General features: G+C 40.4%; 1 protein-coding gene across 2 annotated transcripts in view; it reads right to left on the bottom strand.

The window, feature by feature from the left end:
- The window catches only part of dhx9 (DEAH (Asp-Glu-Ala-His) box helicase 9), an 87,471-nt gene that overhangs the window by 66,031 nt on the left and 2,856 nt on the right, over positions 1–18,584 (bottom strand). For both annotated transcript variants that reach the window (XM_059984486.1, XM_059984485.1), the window contains exons 3-6: positions 7,140–7,280; positions 6,697–6,787; positions 4,514–4,602; positions 3,100–3,248 (exon numbers count right to left, since the gene is read on the bottom strand). In XM_059984486.1, the coding sequence (XP_059840469.1) occupies positions 3,100–3,248; positions 4,514–4,602; positions 6,697–6,787; positions 7,140–7,280 (470 nt within the window). The remainder of the gene's footprint in view (positions 1–3,099; positions 3,249–4,513; positions 4,603–6,696; positions 6,788–7,139; positions 7,281–18,584) is intronic.

The following is an 18,584-nucleotide window of genomic DNA, read 5'->3' on the forward strand; positions in this document are numbered from 1 at the left end:
CGGAATTTCCTACTCCCATTCTTGTTTTAACATGTTGGTCTACGGCCTCCACTTTTCCCACAAAGAGGCTACTCTCAGGGTGGAGGAGCAATACCTCATATTCCATCTAGATAGCCTCCAACCTGAAGACATGAACATTGATTTCCCTTTCCATTATTTTTTTTCCTTCCAGCTTCTTCTATTCCCCACTCTGGCAACTTAGGTCTTCTCCTCAGGTGTATATAACCTCCCCTCCTTCTTCCCTTTCTCCCATAGTCCATTCAGATTCATTCTTCTTCAACCCTTTACCTTTCCCACCCACCTGACTTCATCTATCACCTTCCCACTTGTCACCCTTTCCCTCCCCACTTTTTATTTTGGCGTCTTCCCCTTTCCTTTCTAAACCTGAAGAAGGGTCTCAGCCTGAAATATCAACTGTTGGCAACACGAGTGAATCTGCAGATGCTGGAAATAAATAAAAACACAAAATGCTGGCAGAACTCAGCAGGCCAGACAGCATCTATGGGAGGAGGTAATAATGACATTTCGGGCCAAAACCCTTCATCAGGAGTGAAGTAACATGGGATGGTCGAGGGGCGATAAGAAGTGGGGGGAGGGATAAAGTAGAGAGCTGGGAAGTGATAGGCTAGAGGGAAATGGGCTAGGGGGAAGGTGGAGAATTATAGGAAATAAAAGACAAAGAAAGGTAGGGCTGGGGGGAAGAGATTATAGTGAGGGGGAAAAGAGAGAAAAACAGAACCAGACTGAAATAATAGATAGGGATGGGGGTAAGGCTGGGGGGCAGGGGTATCAATGGAGGTCTGTGAGTTGAATGTTCATGCCGGCAGGAAGGAGGCTACCTAGGCGGGACATAAGGTATTGCTCCATCGACCTGCATGTGGCCTCATCTTGACTGTAGAGGAGGCCATGGACAGACATGTAGGAGTGGGAGTGGTTGATTCATTTCCATAGATGCTGCCTGACTTGCTGAGTTCCTCAAGCATTCTGTATGTGTTGTAATGGAAAGCAGACTGAGATGCAAGAAATTATATTCAGGAAAACATAAGGAAATTACACAAACATTTAGCAACAGGCTTTATGGAATAAAGCACTGTCTCAAGATGGTGCTGTAAGTGGTGACTCTTTGCACGCAGCTCCAATAGGAATCATCACCATGGATACAGTACTTCAGTAAAGCAACATAGTTTTAAGTCATTTTTGAAAATCTATTGATCCTCAAATTTGATGGACCCCAGACAGCACAGTCAGATCGCGAGTGCCATTCTCCTTTAAGAAAACCGAAGCAGAGAAGGCCACATTGAGCAACAGGTACGATTGAAATGCAGAGGCCTCAAGACTCCCACTCACGATTACACATTATAAAATTAAAGACAGAGCAAGATTGCAGTACGAGAGGGATATCGAGGACTGTTATACACTTGGCCTCACAGAAACATGACTAATCCTGCCTTTTCACCGCAGTGCTGCAGCCTGATGGCTTCACCATTCACTATAAAGATGTTTTTTTTTAAGAGAATCAAAGGATACAAACAGAAATAAACTATTATATTACAGAATGACAGATCAAGCACAGGGAGCCACGTGGCCTACACTGTGACTCTATTTTTTTATGATACACTCCTAAATTGGTTGAGGCATGTTGGCTAGAACATTTTACACCCATCTTAAGATTCATTCTGGGTCTTGCACAATAGTTCATCCAAACTGTCCATCCCATCAGCACTCTCGTAGTACAGCAAAGTTATAACAAAGAAAAGAAATCTCTGGAATGGAATGTCAAACTACTCTCCTAATAACAAAGTAAATGAGTTAGCAGAGAACTGATTATGACAACTATAAACATGCAGTTCTTAAATTCTTAAGCATATGCAGAACAGTTATCTTCTGCATGTAAATGGAAAACAATAAATATAACATACAGTCGGCCCTCCTTATCCGTGAGGGATTGGTTCTGGGACCTCCTGCGGATACCAAAAAAATGCAGATGCTCAAGTCCCTTATTTAAAATGACACAGTATTTGCATATAACCTATGCACATCCTCCCATATACTTTAAATCATTAATAGATTACTTATAATACCTAATACAAAGTAAATGTTATGTAAATAGTTGTTACACTGTCTTGTTTAGGGAATATTGACAAGCAAAAAAAAACTGTACATGCACCTCTCACTCACAATACAAACAGCGAATGAACGAGACACTGATTCTCCTGTGATCTTTACATTCTTGAGGCTGTAGCGCTTTACGTAGCCAGCCAGACAGCCATCCCTTATTAGCCTTAAACTTTTTTCTCCCACTTTCATCAACCCTGTCACAGTAGTGCTCATAGAGACTAAGAGCTTTTTCACATATAATTTGGCCATTGACAGGGATATGCTTCTGTGACATCCTCTAGCCACATACTTAATGCTTTCTCGGTCTTCGCAAGCACTTTATCATGAACCAGAGAGATCATTTTTGCCATTGTAGGGGCAGCACTAACACTTCCAAGAATTCCAGCTTCTTTCTGTTTTATTGTGCGAACGCTCAATTCGTTCTTACCAACCTTACGGCCCACTTCAGAAAATGACATGCCACTTTTCAAAAGATCTAATATTTCTACTTTCTCAGTGAGAGATAGCACTTTATGCACCCTCTTAGCTTTTGAGGAATTGCTTTGACCACCTAATTGCTTTTTAGGGGCCATTTTTTCACAGGAACAAAGTAGTGAACGAACGAGATGCTCAAGCACCGAGTGCTGGTAGAGCGCTTCCGGGTTTTCTTGATTCGCGGTTGGTTGAATTCACGCATGCGGAACTCGCGGATAAGGAGGGCTGACTGTAGTTACTTTTAAATTTTTGAACCAATCATTCAGCTTAGTTATCTTACATGGATGTATTAGTTATTCATCTCTATAGATTCCTTTAAACAGATTAATTCTATCTGAATCAAAGCAAGACTATTAGCACCATCTTCAATATGGACAAGTTGACATTAGATGTACTGCGTCTATCACAGAAACCCAATCTGATGAATTTTGCATGAAATGAAAGCTTTGAATATGAATAATGTAGAATTACTCAAACTGATTACCCCACAACCAAAATATAGCAAACCTGTTGTGATCAGGTCCCACTTGAGAATATTTATAGTCAGCTTGAATCTTCTCTTTTTGGAAGAACTGGTTGAGTTGAGCCTTGGAATTTTCAAGCGTCCAGTTACCATGAAGACCAGCATTTAAATCCAAGCCTTCCGACTCCAGAGTCTAGGAAAAATCAAGTTTGTTTTAGACGTGCACAAAATAAAGAAAGACAAAACAAAAAAACCCCAGAAATTTAACATAAAGATAAAATAACTGATAACCTTTTAACAATAGCAGAAAAAGTCACAAATAAGTTCTTAATTTGCACGGTAAAAGAAAATATAAGGTACTATGGGGTACATCAATGGAACAAGAGAGAAAAGAAAGTTATCTGCTTCCCTTTCCACAGAAAAACCTAGGCCTGCTAAGTATTTTTGGCAATTTTTAATTTTACTTCAAATTTCAAACATCTGCAATATTTGATGAACTAGTCTCAACGTACAGTATATCTAAGCAAGGAAAAGCATCAGATGAAGTCGGTCACTGGCCCATGCTTTCATTTATGCTTATTCATGCATAGTCAAATCTGATTTTGTCTCTGCATTGCAAAATGTCTTTGCCAGTAAGATGGTGATGTGTTCAGTTGCAGCAGTGACACCGGATCCAATCAAAGCTGTATTTATTCGTCCTGTATGACTGTTACATTTGCAATTCACTGTTGGATACTAAAAGCAACAAGTACTGCAGGACTATCCCATCAGCGAGCTGTTTGATAACGACAGAGCTGGACTTAATGTGTACTGTCGTTGTATTGTCACCTGGACTTGTTGCGTACCATTTTGCCAAGAAGCTGTGCAATCCAACAAAACGGAGTGAGTAATTGTCTTTGATTTTTTTTTATTGTGATCACTAGGTTCCGTTGGTAATGTAGAATACTGCAAGTCCAGTCTGTTGAAGAGACCAAAAACCGGGGACCGCACTGCATTGGTTGTGGTGAGAACTAGAGAGAAGCCGCAGTTTCACCAGTTGTAGCCGCCCAGGGGAGGGAAGGTCGAGGTGGCTTGGCCACTGTTGGGCACACTGGAACCAGTACTGGGCTGGGGACTGACCCATTCTGTCAGTGCTGCCCTCCACTGTTTGCTCAGTGGAAGAACAAGCTGGACCAGAGCAATCTACAGTCATGCCACTCAGGGACTTGGGCTATACTTTTTTGCATGTGATAGGTATGTTTTCTGAAAACATAACCATAAGTGCTATTTGTGCTATGTGTAGTCTGCTATGCATTGTTGGCAAAGTGTTTTGCAGCTTAAATTTGTTTCAAGCTGAAAATTAAATTCATTCAAGTCATGTATTTGTGTTTTTGGTGAAAATAAAATCCAATTGTGATAATGAAGATGCTGAATACCTTTTACGTTACCATTTTTAGCTCTAAGAACACGATGACTTACTGCTTGGGCTTCTTGCTCATCTCTCTTTTCATAATATTCCTTTAAATTGGCTCCACGTTCCCAATAACCACCAAATCCTCCTCCATGGCCTGCAAAACCAGAAACCAGATTAACAATTTTTAAAGCAATATCGGTTATAAATCCTTTTATAATATTTAACCACAATAACCTCAGAGATAAACTGCATAGAAACAGGTCCTTCAGCCCAGAGCATCTATGCCAACCATCATGTCAATCTGCATTAACCTTACTTTCCATATTAATCTCATTTACTCCACAAGCTCACAGCTTTAACCTGTGACACACCTCTAAGATTTTCACTGCTCTTGCTTCTGCATGCTCTTTCCAGGTACTAATACTTTTATGTTCATGCAGTATAATCTCTCTGATTGCCTCGCTGTCACCTTAAACCCACACCCTTAAGATTTAGACACTGCTGTTATAAAAATACACTATCCTATGTCTCCCAGAATTTTAACATTCACATCATCTCGGCCTCTAACTATCACATTTTCTTTCCAGCCAAGAGACTTAACTAATCAAATCTCTTACAATAACTCAAATTACCTTGCCTGGTGTCTCAGGGCTGGGTGTGTCTGCACCCGTGCCAACCTCCTGCTCCGACACTCCTCTGCCAGTTGTCTCACACTCCTCCCACAGCACTCTACCCTCACCATTCCCAACATCCATGCCAGATTTATAAACTTGATCTCCATTACAGTAGACAAACACAGCACTGTGCAAAAGTCTCAGGAACCCTAGCTATACACATGTGCAAGCACTGTTGTTACAAACTAGCACATACAATTACAAAATAATATTACCACATCTCTGAGTGGGATGGCCTCAAGATTGACAAAGTGTGAGGCACATGTTTATGAAGACAGCATTAATTTACTGTTTTAGTGTTAAAATGTTTGCAGTGTACTATACCACCAATTCATTTGCAATAAAACATTAATGTACACTCAATGGCATTATTAGGTAGAGCTTTATGTTAAGGCAAATATCTAATCAGTCGATTTTGTGGCAGCAACTCAATGTATAAAAGCATGCACACATGGTTAAGGGGTTCAGTCGTTGTTCAGACCAAACATCAGAATGGTAGAAGAATGTGACCTAAGCGACTTTGACCATGCAATGATTGTTGGTGCTAAATGGATGGTTTGAGTACCTCAGAAACTGCTGATCTCCTTGACTTTAACAGTGTATTGTCCCTTTACACTTGACCTACAAAGGTGGAACACTTCACATTTGCAGAGGTTAAACTGCATGCACCAATTCAACAACTATACCTGCAAATGATCTATATCTTGCTGTGTTTGCCAGTCTTTTACGCTATCCACAGTGCCACTAATCTAGGTATCATTTGCAAACTTATTGACCCATCCATCTACATTTTCATCCAGGTCATCAAAATCAGCAGAGATCTCACTATAGATTCTTGTGGAACACCACTAATCATAGACCTCTAGTTAGTCCCTTCAACCACTGTGCTGTCTTTTATGGGCAAGCAGGTTCTGATCCAAATGGCCAATTCACCATAGATTCCTTTTATACTAATCTTCTAGATGCGCGTCCTATGAGGGACCTTGTCAAATACCTTATTGTAATCCATGTAGGCAACATCTACAGCACAACCTCCATCAATCACTCTCTTCACCTTGTCAAGAAATTCAATCAATAAGACATGACTTGATATAAAAGCATACTGGTGTTATTGCTGATAATAAAATAAAATAACTGGACCTAGAACATACACTCTTACGATTCACATGCAGTGTATTTTACTTGTGCACAAGGAAAACATTCCCTGTCAGCATGTCCTGAAGGCAGGACAGAAAACTGCTATTTTTACTTGGTTTGATACTACATTGTAGGCTGAAGGGCCTGTTCTTGTGCTGTACTATTCTATGTTCTATGAAGTGAGATGTAATTGCAACCAAATACTAAACAAGAAATACAAAACAAATGACACCAGCAGAGACATTTACCAATGAGTATATTACTTTTCACCATCTTAACAAAATTATGAGATTTTCACATTAAATAAAACAATTGAACTTCCAGCTTTAATCTGATTTTTCCCTCCTTTAGCAATCACATATACAGGAATAATTGTTATACATTATAAGAATCCTGGAACAACCAGCCTCATTCCCAGAAAAAATGGAAAGACTCACCAGGTGATTGCTTTATAGCTAATTGAGGAACACTTGAAGGCGAGTCCCTCGGCACACCATCACTTCCATCAACAGCACTAGGTTCATTCCCCTATCAAATTTAAATCAACTGTAAATATTCAGCAAATGGTACTGATTTTAAATGTTTTATACATTAGTTCAGATAAAAACAAGCTCAAAAATTCTACTGTAATATACTTTCTATAAAAACATACAAATTGAAGGAAAAATAATAGATGTATCTTAAAGGCTGACAGATATTAAAACATTGTTTTTCTTTATATTACCTATATTCTAAAATTTAATATCATTCAGAGTTGCCTCAACAACAGAAGACAAACATAGAAAATACAGATATACATTAAGTTGTAAATGTCTGTTTCACTCATTTTTTAAACACAAACTCTAGATGGAAAAGGAAGAGTTAGTCAAAGTGTACTCACCTTCAAACTGGGAACTTCTTCTGCTTTCATCTCTCCAGCCCTAACCAGGTAATTAACAAAATCTCGAGCAGCATTTGTCTGGGCATCCTTCTTGCTGGTAGAATTTCCCATACCAGTGTAATTAAACCCATCAACTCGGACCTAAGAGAAAAAAAATCTGATGGATGAACAGTCAAAGATTTGCTTTTCCTCATGCCTTTTTTGTATCTGTCCATTGTAAGATTGTAAATCATAGGCCATAAGATATAGCAGCAGGAGTAGGCCATTTGGCCCATCGAGTCAGCTCCACCATTCAACCATGGGCCGATGCAATCCTTCCAGTCATCCCCACTCCCCTGCCTTCTTCCCATACCTTTTGATGTCCTGGCTAAACAAGAACCTATCTATCTCTGTCTTAAATGCACCCAATGACTTGGTCTCCACAGCCGGTCATGGCAACAAACTCCACAGATTTACCACCCTCTGACTAAAGTAATTTCTCCGCATCTCAGTTCTAAATGGACGTTCTTCAATCCTCTTGTCCTAGAATCCCCTACCATGAGAAATAACTTTGCCATATCTAGTCTGTTCAGGCCTTTTAACATTCGGAATATTTCTATGAGATCTCCCCCACATTCTCCTGAACTCCAGGGAATACAGCCCAAGTGCTGCCAGACGTTCCTCATATTGTAACCCTTTCATTCCTGGAATCATTCTTGTGAATTTTCTCTGAACCCTCTCCAAGGTCAGGAAATTCATTCTATAATAAGGAGCCCAAAACTGCGCACAATACTCCCAAGTGTAGTCTCACGAGACATCACATCCCTGCTCTTATATTCCATACCTCTAGAAATGAATGCCAACATTGCATTTGCCTTCTTCACCACCGACTCAACCTGGAGTTTAACCTTTAGGATATCCTGCACAAGGACTCCCAAGCCCCTTTGCACCTCTGCATCTTGAATTCTCTCTCCATCTAAATAATGGTCTGCTCATTTCTTTCTTCCACCAAAGTGCATGACCATACACTTTCCAACATTGTATTTCATTTGCCACTTCTTTGCCCATTCCCCTAAACTATCTAAGTTTCTCTGCGGGCTCTCCGTTTCCTCAACACTACCTGCTCCGCAACCTATCTTTGTATCATTGGCAAATTTAGCCACAAACTCATTAATACCATAGCCCAAATCATTGACATACATTGTAAAAACCAGCGGTGCCAACACCGACCTCTGTGAACTCCACTGGCAACCTGCAGCCAGCCAGAATAGGATCCCTTTATTCCCACTCCCTATTTCCTGCCGATCAGCAAATGCTCCACCCATGCTAGTATCTTCCCTGTAATTCCATGGGTTCTTATATTGCTCATGTGCAGCATCTTGTCAAAGCTCTTCTGAAAATCCAAGTACACCACACCTACTGCATCTCCTTTGTCTACCTTGCTTGTAATTTCCTCAAAGAATTGCAGTAGGTTTGTCAGGCAGGATTTTCCTTTCAGGAAAACATGCTGACTTTGGCCTATCTTGTCACATGTCCCCAGGTACTCCATAATCTCATCCCTAACAATCAATTCCAACAATTTCCCAACCACTGATGTCAGGCTAACAGGTCTATAGTTTCCTTTCTTCTGCCTCCCACCCTTCTTAAATAGTGGAGTAACATTTGCAATTTTCCAGTCATCCAGTACAATGCCAGAATCTATCGATTCTTGAAAGATCATTGTTAATACCTCCACAATCTCTTCAGCTACATCCTTCAGAACCCGAGGATGCATTCCATCAGGTCCAGGAGATTTATCCACCCTCAGACCATTAAGCTTCCTGAGCACCTTCTCAAGTCGTAATTTTCACTATGCGAACTTCACTCCCGATACTCTTGAATGTCCAGTATACAGCAGACATCTTCCACTGTGAAGACTGGTGCAAAATACGTATTTGTTCCACTGTCATCTCTGCATCTCTCATTACTATATCTCCAGCGTCATTCTGTATTTGTCCTATATCTATCCTCAATTCACTTTTACCTTTTATATACTTAAAGAAGTTTTTAGTATCTTCTTTGATATTAGTCGGCAGCTTCCTTTCATAATTCATCTTTCCCTTCCTAATGACCTTCTTAATTTCCTTCTGCAAGTTTTTCACAATCCCAATCCTCTATCTTCCCACTAGCTCTGGCTTCCTTGTATGCCCTCTCTTTTGCTTTTACTTTGGCTCTGACTTCACTTGTCAGCCTTGGTACTGTCCTTCTTCCCTTTGAAAATTTCTTCCTATTTGAAATATATCTGTATTGCACTTCCTTCATTTTTCGCAGAAACGCCAACCATTGCTGCTCTGCTGTCCTTCCAGTCAACTTTGGCCAGTTCCCCTCTCATGCCATTGTAATTTCCTTTATTCCACTGAAATAACGACACATTGAATTTTATTTTTCCCTCTCAAATTTCAAGGTGAACTCGATCATATTTTGATCACTGTTCCCTAAGGGTTCCTTAACCTTAAGCTCTCTTATCACCTCCAGATCATTGCACAACACCCAATCCAGCACAGCCAATCCCCTAGTGGGCTCACTAAGCTGTTCTAAAAAGCCATCCCTTAGACCAGGGGTCGGCAACCCGCGGCTCCGGAGCCGCATGCGCCTCTTTGATCTCTGTGCTGCAGCTCCCCGTAGTTTGTTAGTTTTTGAAATGTAATTCGAAATTTGAAGATTATGGTGATCTTGTATAATCTAAAAACGTTGTGGAGACCCCATTTCCTGGCACATCCGAACCAGCTCACAATTAGCCACCATTCCGGCTAAGGGAGATAGCCTACGGGGGTTTGTGAGTACGTGTCTTTTGGAGCATCCGTGCCCACGGGGACGGGTTGAGGGAGGCTTTAAATCTAGGCTGTTTAGTTCGATTAAAGTTACCTTTGACTGCAGTGTCTTTATTTTAGCGCTGCGTGTAGCGCTACACCGCTACGTGTTTTTTATTGCTATTAATATACATCACCACTGCCAATGCCTGACACCCGCCAGTGCACGCTTTCTTTTAATTCTTCGATCCAAGGTAGGCTACCTATGGAGTAACCTTCAACCCAACGTCTTTTTTTTGGAGTTCAATATGTTTTTGTTGCATGCAGAAATGTAATTTCGTTTTCTCTGCAGGAGTTCATCAATTTCATAAATGCAACACATTATAGTTTGTTTATACATAGCATAAAGGCAAAAAAAACTGTTGTATGCAGTGTTATTTCATTTTAAATGTCAAACGGGCTTTGTGGCTCCCAGTGTTTTCTTTTCTGAGGGAAATGGGTCCATATTGGCTCTTTCAGTGGTAAAGGTTGCCGACCCCTGCCTTAGACATTCTACAAATTCTTTCTCTTGAGGTCCAGTCCTGGCCTGGTATTCCCTATCCACTTTCATGTTAAAATCCCCAACGATCATCGTGACATTGCCTTTCTGACACGCCTTTTCTATCTCTTGCTGTAATTTGTAATCCACATCCTGGCTGCTGTTTGGAGTCCTGCATACAACTGCCATTAGGGTCCTTTTACCCTTGCCATTTCTAAACTCAACCCTTAGAGACTCTACACCTTCCAATTCTATGTCACCTCTTTCTAATGATTTAATATTATTTTTTATACACAGATCCACACCACCTCCTCTGCCTATTAACCTATCTTTCCAATACACCATTTGCCCTTGGACATTCAGTTCCCAATGGCAGCCATCCTTTACCCAACTTTCAGGGATGGCCACAACATCATATTTGCCAATCTGTAGCTGAATTTCAAGATCGTCCCTTATGCAGCGTGCAATATACATATAACACTTTCAGTCCAGTATTTGTTGCTTTCTACTTTAATTGCACCATGCCTCTATTGCCCTGTAACTCATGCCACTGGCTATGATTAAGCCTCATCTCCTGCCTGTTCTTTCTATAATCTCTGTTGCACGCTATCTTTGATTTATTTTTGTTTTCCCCTTCCTCAACCTTATCACTCCCTCTCCCATCCCCACTGCCAAATTAGTTTCAACCGTCCCTAACAGCTCTATTAAATGTGCCCACTAGGATATTGGACCCTTCTGGGTTCAGGTGTAACCCATCCTTTTTATACAGGTTGTACCTCCCCCAGAAGAGGCCCCAATGATTCAGGAATCTGAAGCCCTGCCCCCTACACCAGTCTCTCAGCCACACATAAATACAACTGATCATGCTATTCTTGCACTCACTAGCACATGGCACAGGCAGCAATCCTGAGATTACTACCCTGGCAGTCCTGCTTTTCTGCTTCCTACCCAACTCCCTGAATTCTTTCTTCAGGACCTCCTCCCTTTTTCTGCCTATGTCATTGGTACCAACATGTACCAAGACTTCTGGCTGTTCATCCTCTCTCTTCAGAATATTTTGCACCCGATCCAAAACATCCCATACCCTGGCACCTGGGAGGCAGCACACCACGCGGGTACCTTTATCAGGCTGACAGAACCTCCTGCCTGTTCCCCTCACTATGGAATCCCCTATGACTTCTGCATTCCTCATCTTCCTCTTTCCCTTCACAAGATGGAACCAGGCTCAGTGCCAGAGACCCGATCACCGTGGTCATCCTCTGTCAGTCATCCCCCTCAACAGCATCCAAAATGAGATAACGATTACTGAGGGGGATGGCCACAGGAGTGCTCTCTACTATCTGAGCAACTCCTTGACCATCACCCACTTATCTAACTCCTGCAGCCTTGGGGTACTCCCCGTAGCTCCTCTCTATCTCCTGTTCACTCTCCTTAATAAGCTAACAATATCATTTACAGCAACTAACTGCTGGTATTAGGGTATGAAAATTAGCATTCCACTCAAGATCTCCAGAGATACCAACCAATTCTGATTTTAATTAAAACGTCCAATTAAGTATAAGCATCAGTAGTGAAAAGGGGAGTTGGACGCATTATGTCTGCTCCAGCTGGACCACAATTAGTCTTTTTCTTCAGAGCTACTTTCCTCCATAAGCCTCCATCTCAGATTCCCTTAATGCATAAAAATCTGTAACACAGTGACTGTGCCTCCAGTGTCCTTTAGGTGGAGAATTCTGAAGACTCGCTTTGCTGGTTAAAGAAATTCCTTCTCAAGCCTGCCCAGAATGGCCAATCTCTTGGAATCATGACCCCAGGCTCTAGATGCCACAGGCAAGGGCAAGATTATTGCTATAACTACCCCATAAATCCCATTAAGAATTTTTTGAATATTACTATAAGATTACCACTGAGTGTTTAAACTCAAGAGAGTATAGACCCAGTCTGCTTAACTGCTCAACAATTGACTAACAGCCCATGGCAGGAATCAATCTGGTACCGAAATTCCACATGTATAATTTACTGCTCTCCCACTATTACAAATAAATAATTTATGTAGTAAGATCAAATTTGTGAGCAATATTCCTGAAGTAGTTTCAGTAGTGTGGCCAATCAGCTCCTTGGAACAGTGGGCTGGAATCATGCGAAAATTAGCCAAGCTGACCTTAGACTAGCCTGGGATCCAAATCCACAAAATGAGTTAGGCCAGACACAAGTATGTTGTCAATTTATGGCAAAATATTATGTCTTGATATTATGGCAACAATAGATGTTGATCACAATGCATGTCCACTGAGTAATGGATGAATAGTGAACATAAATAATGGTCCTAGCAAAGAGAAACAATTTAGAGGTAGGAAGAACACAGCCCTGGTTTCTTTCCCCTTGCTCGTCTGGAAGGATGCATTCAAATCTTTCCTTAAACTCATTATTCTTTGTACTGGCTCTCCCATCTTGCCATTCAAATAGTCATGTCAAAAGAAGTTTCTGGAATATCACAGAAGTGGTATAGTTGAACTCCATGAGCTGCAATAACTCTGCCCTGGTGATTAGCAGTAAAGAATTTCCATAGCAGCTACAATGACCAGAGCCAAGAGAAAACCAGGAGAAATGAAGACAGCACCAGTCTTCATGAAACAAAGAGCAGTCCAGATTCTGGGAGGCCAGAGAAACAAAAAGGGTAATCTTTGAGACTCAAGACAGATAGTTGCAGCCTAGGTTAGGTGTTGAATGATTAAACCATGTCTATGATTATTGGGGCTATCAAACCTTGCTAAGTTACTGGTCCAGTGAGGTAAACAGACTGAAAATTGGAGATGTAATTAAATGCATTCATGCAAGGCATGGCACTTTGGAAGGTCAAACCAGGATAAGATGTACATAGTGAAGCCTCAGGCTCCTTGGTGTTAGGTACAAGGGGATTTGGGAATACAGAACTTTAATTCCTTGAAAGTGACATCACAGGAAGATAGGGTTGAAAAAGAGCTTTTGGCACATTGGCCTTCATAAATCTGTGCACTGAGTAAGAATTGTATAAGACATTGGTGAAGTCAAATTTAGAGTTCTGTGTGCAGTTCAGGTCATCTACCTACAGGAAAGTTATCAATAAGCTTGAATGAGTGCAGAGAAAATTTATATGGATGTTGCTGGGAATGGAGGACCGGAACTACAGGCATAGGCTGAAAAAATTGGCTGGTTCCCATTCCCTTGCAACTCTTAACTCGAGACTGAGGAGGTAGTAGAGGTCCTTCATGAATGCTTCGCTTCAGTATGCACCAGTGAGCAGGACCTGATGAATGTGATACATCACCAAACTAGACTAATGCATTGGAACATATGGACATTAAGAAAGAGGACATGCTGGAACTTTTGCTAAACGTCAAGTTAGAAAGACTCCGGGGCCGGTCAAGTTATGTGCCAGGTTACTATGAGGGATGAGACAGTCGTGCCTTTGCAATACCTTTGCATCCTCACTGGCCACAGAAGAGATATAAGATTGGAGGAGAGAAAAATATTACTTCTTTGTCCAAGAAAGTAAATAGGAATAACCTCAGGAATTATAGATCAGTGAGCCAATGATGGGCAATCTATTGGAAAGCATTCTTAAGAGACAGGATTTGAGTATTTGGAGAAGCAAAGTCATGGTTTTGTGAAGGGAAGGTTGTGCTTCATGACCTGATTTAATTCTTCATGGAAGTAACCAAACAAATTGATGAAGAGCAAAACATTTGGTGTGCATGGAATTTTTTGTAAGGCATTTGACAAAGTACTCCATGATAGGGTCATTCAGAAAGTCGGGAGGCATGCGATCCAGGGAAGCTTGGCTATGTGTATTCAGAATTGGCTTGCCCACAAAAGGCAGAGGGCAGAAATAGATGGAATGTATTCAGCCTGGAGATTGGTGATGAGTGGAGTTCTGCAGGTTTCCGTCCTGGGACCCACTCCCCCCCCCCCCCCACCCCCCAAACCTCTGATTTATATAAATGACTTGGACAAGGAAATCAGGAGCTGATTAGCATGTCTACAGACATCACGTGGATAGTGTAGAGGTTGTGACAGGCTACAAGAAGTCATTAGCAGGATGTAGAATTGGGCTGAGATGAGGCAGATGGAGTTCAATTTGGAAAAGCATGTTTTCATTTTTTTTTCATTTCAATCTTTTTTATTGATTTAAAAGAATAAGGATAAATACAAGTCAGAGAAGTTATCTCAAATACATATTTCAATAATAGTACAAAGAAAGGAAAATACTGTCAAAATCATATATAGTATTAAGCTAATATAAAGCACATCTCTTAACAATTCATAGAAAAAAAGACTCAAAAATTTCTGTTATTGAAAGAAACAAAAACCCACTAAACTAACCTAAAACAAAAAAAAGGGGACTGGGCTGTCCATTTTGAGGATACAATTTTAAAAAAGGAAAAATCCTTCTGGTCAAATTTAAAACTTCGCAGAGAAGGAAAAAAAAGATTAACTGAAAAAGTAAAAAGAATTAGATCATGTGAAAATATTGAATAAAAGGTCACCAAGTTTGCTCAAATTTAAAAGATGTATCAAACATCCAACTTCTAATTTTCTCCAAACTTAAACACAACATAATGGAAGAGAACCAGAAAAAAAACAGTAAGTGAATTGCGATCCTTGCAATACAACAAAATAGCTCTCCTAGCCAATAAAGTTGAGAAAGCTATCATGCGTTGAGCAGAAGCAGGAACATTTCCTGCTTCCTTTGGAATAATCCCAAAGATTTCCGTAAATGAATTAGCTTGAAGGTCCAAACCTATGACTTTTGATAACGTTCTAAAAACATCTCTCCAAAAATGATTTAACTGGTAGCCACCTCAGTGTTGCATCTATCACAGGTGGGATTTATATTTAAAAAAATGCGCTAGTTTATCTTTTGACATGTGCACCCTGTGCAGTACCTTGTACTGAATCAAGGAGTGACGGGCGCAGATAGATGAATTGTTAACTAAATGACAAATTTTATTCCATTGATCACCTGAAAGTGATTCTTGGAAGTTCCAATTCCCAAGCACGTTTAACCTTATCATTAGACATCATTCGTAAATTCAATAGCCGTTTATATATTATGGCTATCAATCCTTTTCGAACTGGTTTAAGCTGAAAGATATTTGGTAAATGAGCAAATGGGTAATTCGGTAACAAATTGCGTAAAAAATTCCTGACTTGTAAATATCTAAAAAATTGTGCATTAGATAGATCATATTTGTCCATTAGCTGCGAAAAAGACTTTAAACAATCCTCTAAATCAAATCTAGAAAAGTTTTTATTCCCTTCGTTTTCCATGTTAAAAAGGCCTTATCTAAAATTAATGGTTTAAAAAAATAGTTAAGATGGATATTATTAGAAAAAACAAAGTTATGTAAGTCAAAAAATCTGCGAAACTGAAACCAAATTTTTAATGTACGGCTAACAATGGGACTGAGATCTTGTCTACCAATCCTAGAAAACAAAAAGGGAAGAGGAGCTCCCAGTAAGAATTCAGTAAAGAGTTACCAAGTTCTCTTCCAAGTCCAACCATGAAGGACAGTCCTGATTATCTATACAGTGAATCCAAAAAGTAATATAACGACTATTAATTGCCCAGTAATAAAATCTAAAGTTTGGTAAAGCCAAGTCTCCATCTTTTTTTAATTTTTGCAATAAAGGTTTACTCACTCTAGAACTCTTATTATTCCAGATATATGACAGGATCGTAGAACCTATTCTATCAAAAAATGTTTTCGGGACAAAGGATGGAACAGCTTGAAACGTGTATAAAAATTTCGGTAAAATTGTCATTTTCATAGCATTTATTTGACCAATTAACGACATCGTCATAGGCGACCATTTGGAATGCGTTTGTTGTGTATATTCAATTAAAGGAAGAAAATTATATTCATATAGATCTTTAAAATTTTTAGAAATTTTAATACCAAGATAGGTAAAATAATTTTAGCAATATTAAAAGGTATTTGATCATAATGATCAGGTTATTAATAGGAAATAATTCACTTTTACATATATTTAACTTATATCCAGAGAAAGTACTGAATTCAGTAAATATGGATAAGATAGTGGGAATAGATTTCCTAGGGTCTGAAATGTAAACTAATGAAGTTTTCAGTGTGAATCCGGAGCATTCGTGCACCACACATCACTAAGTGACACTGGACTGTGTGTAATTAGGCACTTGGCAAGGTCCAAAAAAAAGTGGCCCCATGTTACAGTGGAGAGTTCAGGCTTTGGCTCATACAGGCTTTGTCCTGAAGAAGTAGAGGCTATAGCTACACTGGAGACCTTCGGTGTCCCTGATGACTGCAGCTGCAAGAAGAGCATTCAGGCGCAGCTTCTGACAGACCTTGTTAATCATATTGGAGCCGGATGAACTACATATCGTTCAGGACGGTGAGAGGCTGATCGACAGGGCATATCGGGAGGAGGTGATACACAGAATTGGCTTTAATACCCAAGGTGCGTTTCACAAGTAACTGGATAACCATCAGTAGAGAGAAAGGGAATAGGCAGCCAGTGCAGAACAACCCTGTGGCCATTCCCTTCAATAACACTTATACCTCTTTAAATACTGTTGGGGGGAAGAGGGGGTGTGTATAGACACAGCAATTAGGTCTCTAGATCAGTGGCTCAGAAATGTGGGGGGGGGGTGGGATGTAGAAGAGGCAAGCTGTAGTGAAGGGGATTTGCTGGTTAGAGAGAACAGAAATGAGGTTCTGTGGACAAGAACAAAATTTCACATGGTTGCCTCTCAGGTGTCAGTGCCAGGGACACCTTGGATCAAGATCACACCAGTGAGAGGTTGAGTACCTAAAGGTTGTGCTCCATGTGAGTACCAATGACAAAAGTAGGAGGGGTGACAAGGTCCTGCACAGTGAGCTCAGGGAGTTTAGTGCTAAGTTAAAAGATAGGACCTCCAGGGTTGTGATCTCTGGATTGCTACCTGTGTCACATGTCATGAGGCCAGAAATAGGAAGATAATACAGTTTAACATATGGCTAAGGAGATGGTGTAGGAGGGAACGCTGCAGATTTTTAAATCAGTGGGCTCTCTTCCAGGGAAGGTGGGACCTGTACAGACAGAACGGTTTGCACATGAACTGATATCCTTGCAGAAAGGTTTGCTAGTTCTGTGGTAGGGGTTAAACCAGAGTTGCAGGGGGATGAAAACCAGAGTGTTGGAGAAGATAAAGTGGCTGTGGGGGAAAGATGTTGTTCAGCCTACCTACAAATTCAGGAATCGAAAAGTTGAGCATGATAGAACTAATGTTCTGAGTTGTCTATTTCAATGCACAGAGTATTATAGCCATTAGCAAAACCTGTTTGAAAGAGGGCTCAATGTGCTGGTGTTCCATTGATTTAGACATGATAGAATGGGAGGGATTAAAGGAGAGATGTTAGGAAAATGTCATGACAGTGCTCAGACAGGACAGACTGGCGAGCTCATCTACTGAAGCTATCACATTAATGGAATTATATTATAGCCCAGTAAGGAGGATTTAGACGAGCAAATCTGTAGAGAGATCACAGGTAAGAAACAGGGTTGTGATAAGCGATTTTAACTTGCATTGACTGGAACTTCCATACTGGTAAAGGGTTGGATGGGAGGGAAAATTTCCTTAATCAATACATGGTGGTCCCAACTAGAGAGAGTGCGTCACTGGAAGTCCTATTAGATGAAAGATAGGGGAGGTGACAGAAGTATGGGCAGGGGAACACTTTAGATACATCAGTTACATTATGGAGTAGGATAGATTTCTTCCTTGGATTGAGATTCTTAATTGGAGAAAGGCCAATTTTGCTAATATTAAAGATCTGGCAAGTGTGGATTGGGACAGGCTGTATTTTGGCAAAGGTGTGCTAGTAAGTGGGAGGCATTTAAAAGTAAAAATTTGAGAATACTGTTTGTATGTTCCTGACAGAATAAAAGGCAATGCCAACAGGTTTAGGGAACCTTGATACCTCGACTTTCGAGAGATATTGAGGCCCCAGTTAAGAAGGTGGTGGTGAATAGCAGCTATAGGCAGCAAGGAAGAAATGATGTATCTGAGTATAAAAAATGCAGGAGAACACTTAATAGGTAAAACCAGAAGGGCTAAAAGAAGGCGTGAAGTTGCTCTAA

This window comes from Hypanus sabinus, chromosome 11 (assembly GCF_030144855.1).
Source record: "Hypanus sabinus isolate sHypSab1 chromosome 11, sHypSab1.hap1, whole genome shotgun sequence".
In the NCBI taxonomy this organism is placed as follows: Eukaryota; Metazoa; Chordata; class Chondrichthyes; order Myliobatiformes; family Dasyatidae; genus Hypanus; species Hypanus sabinus.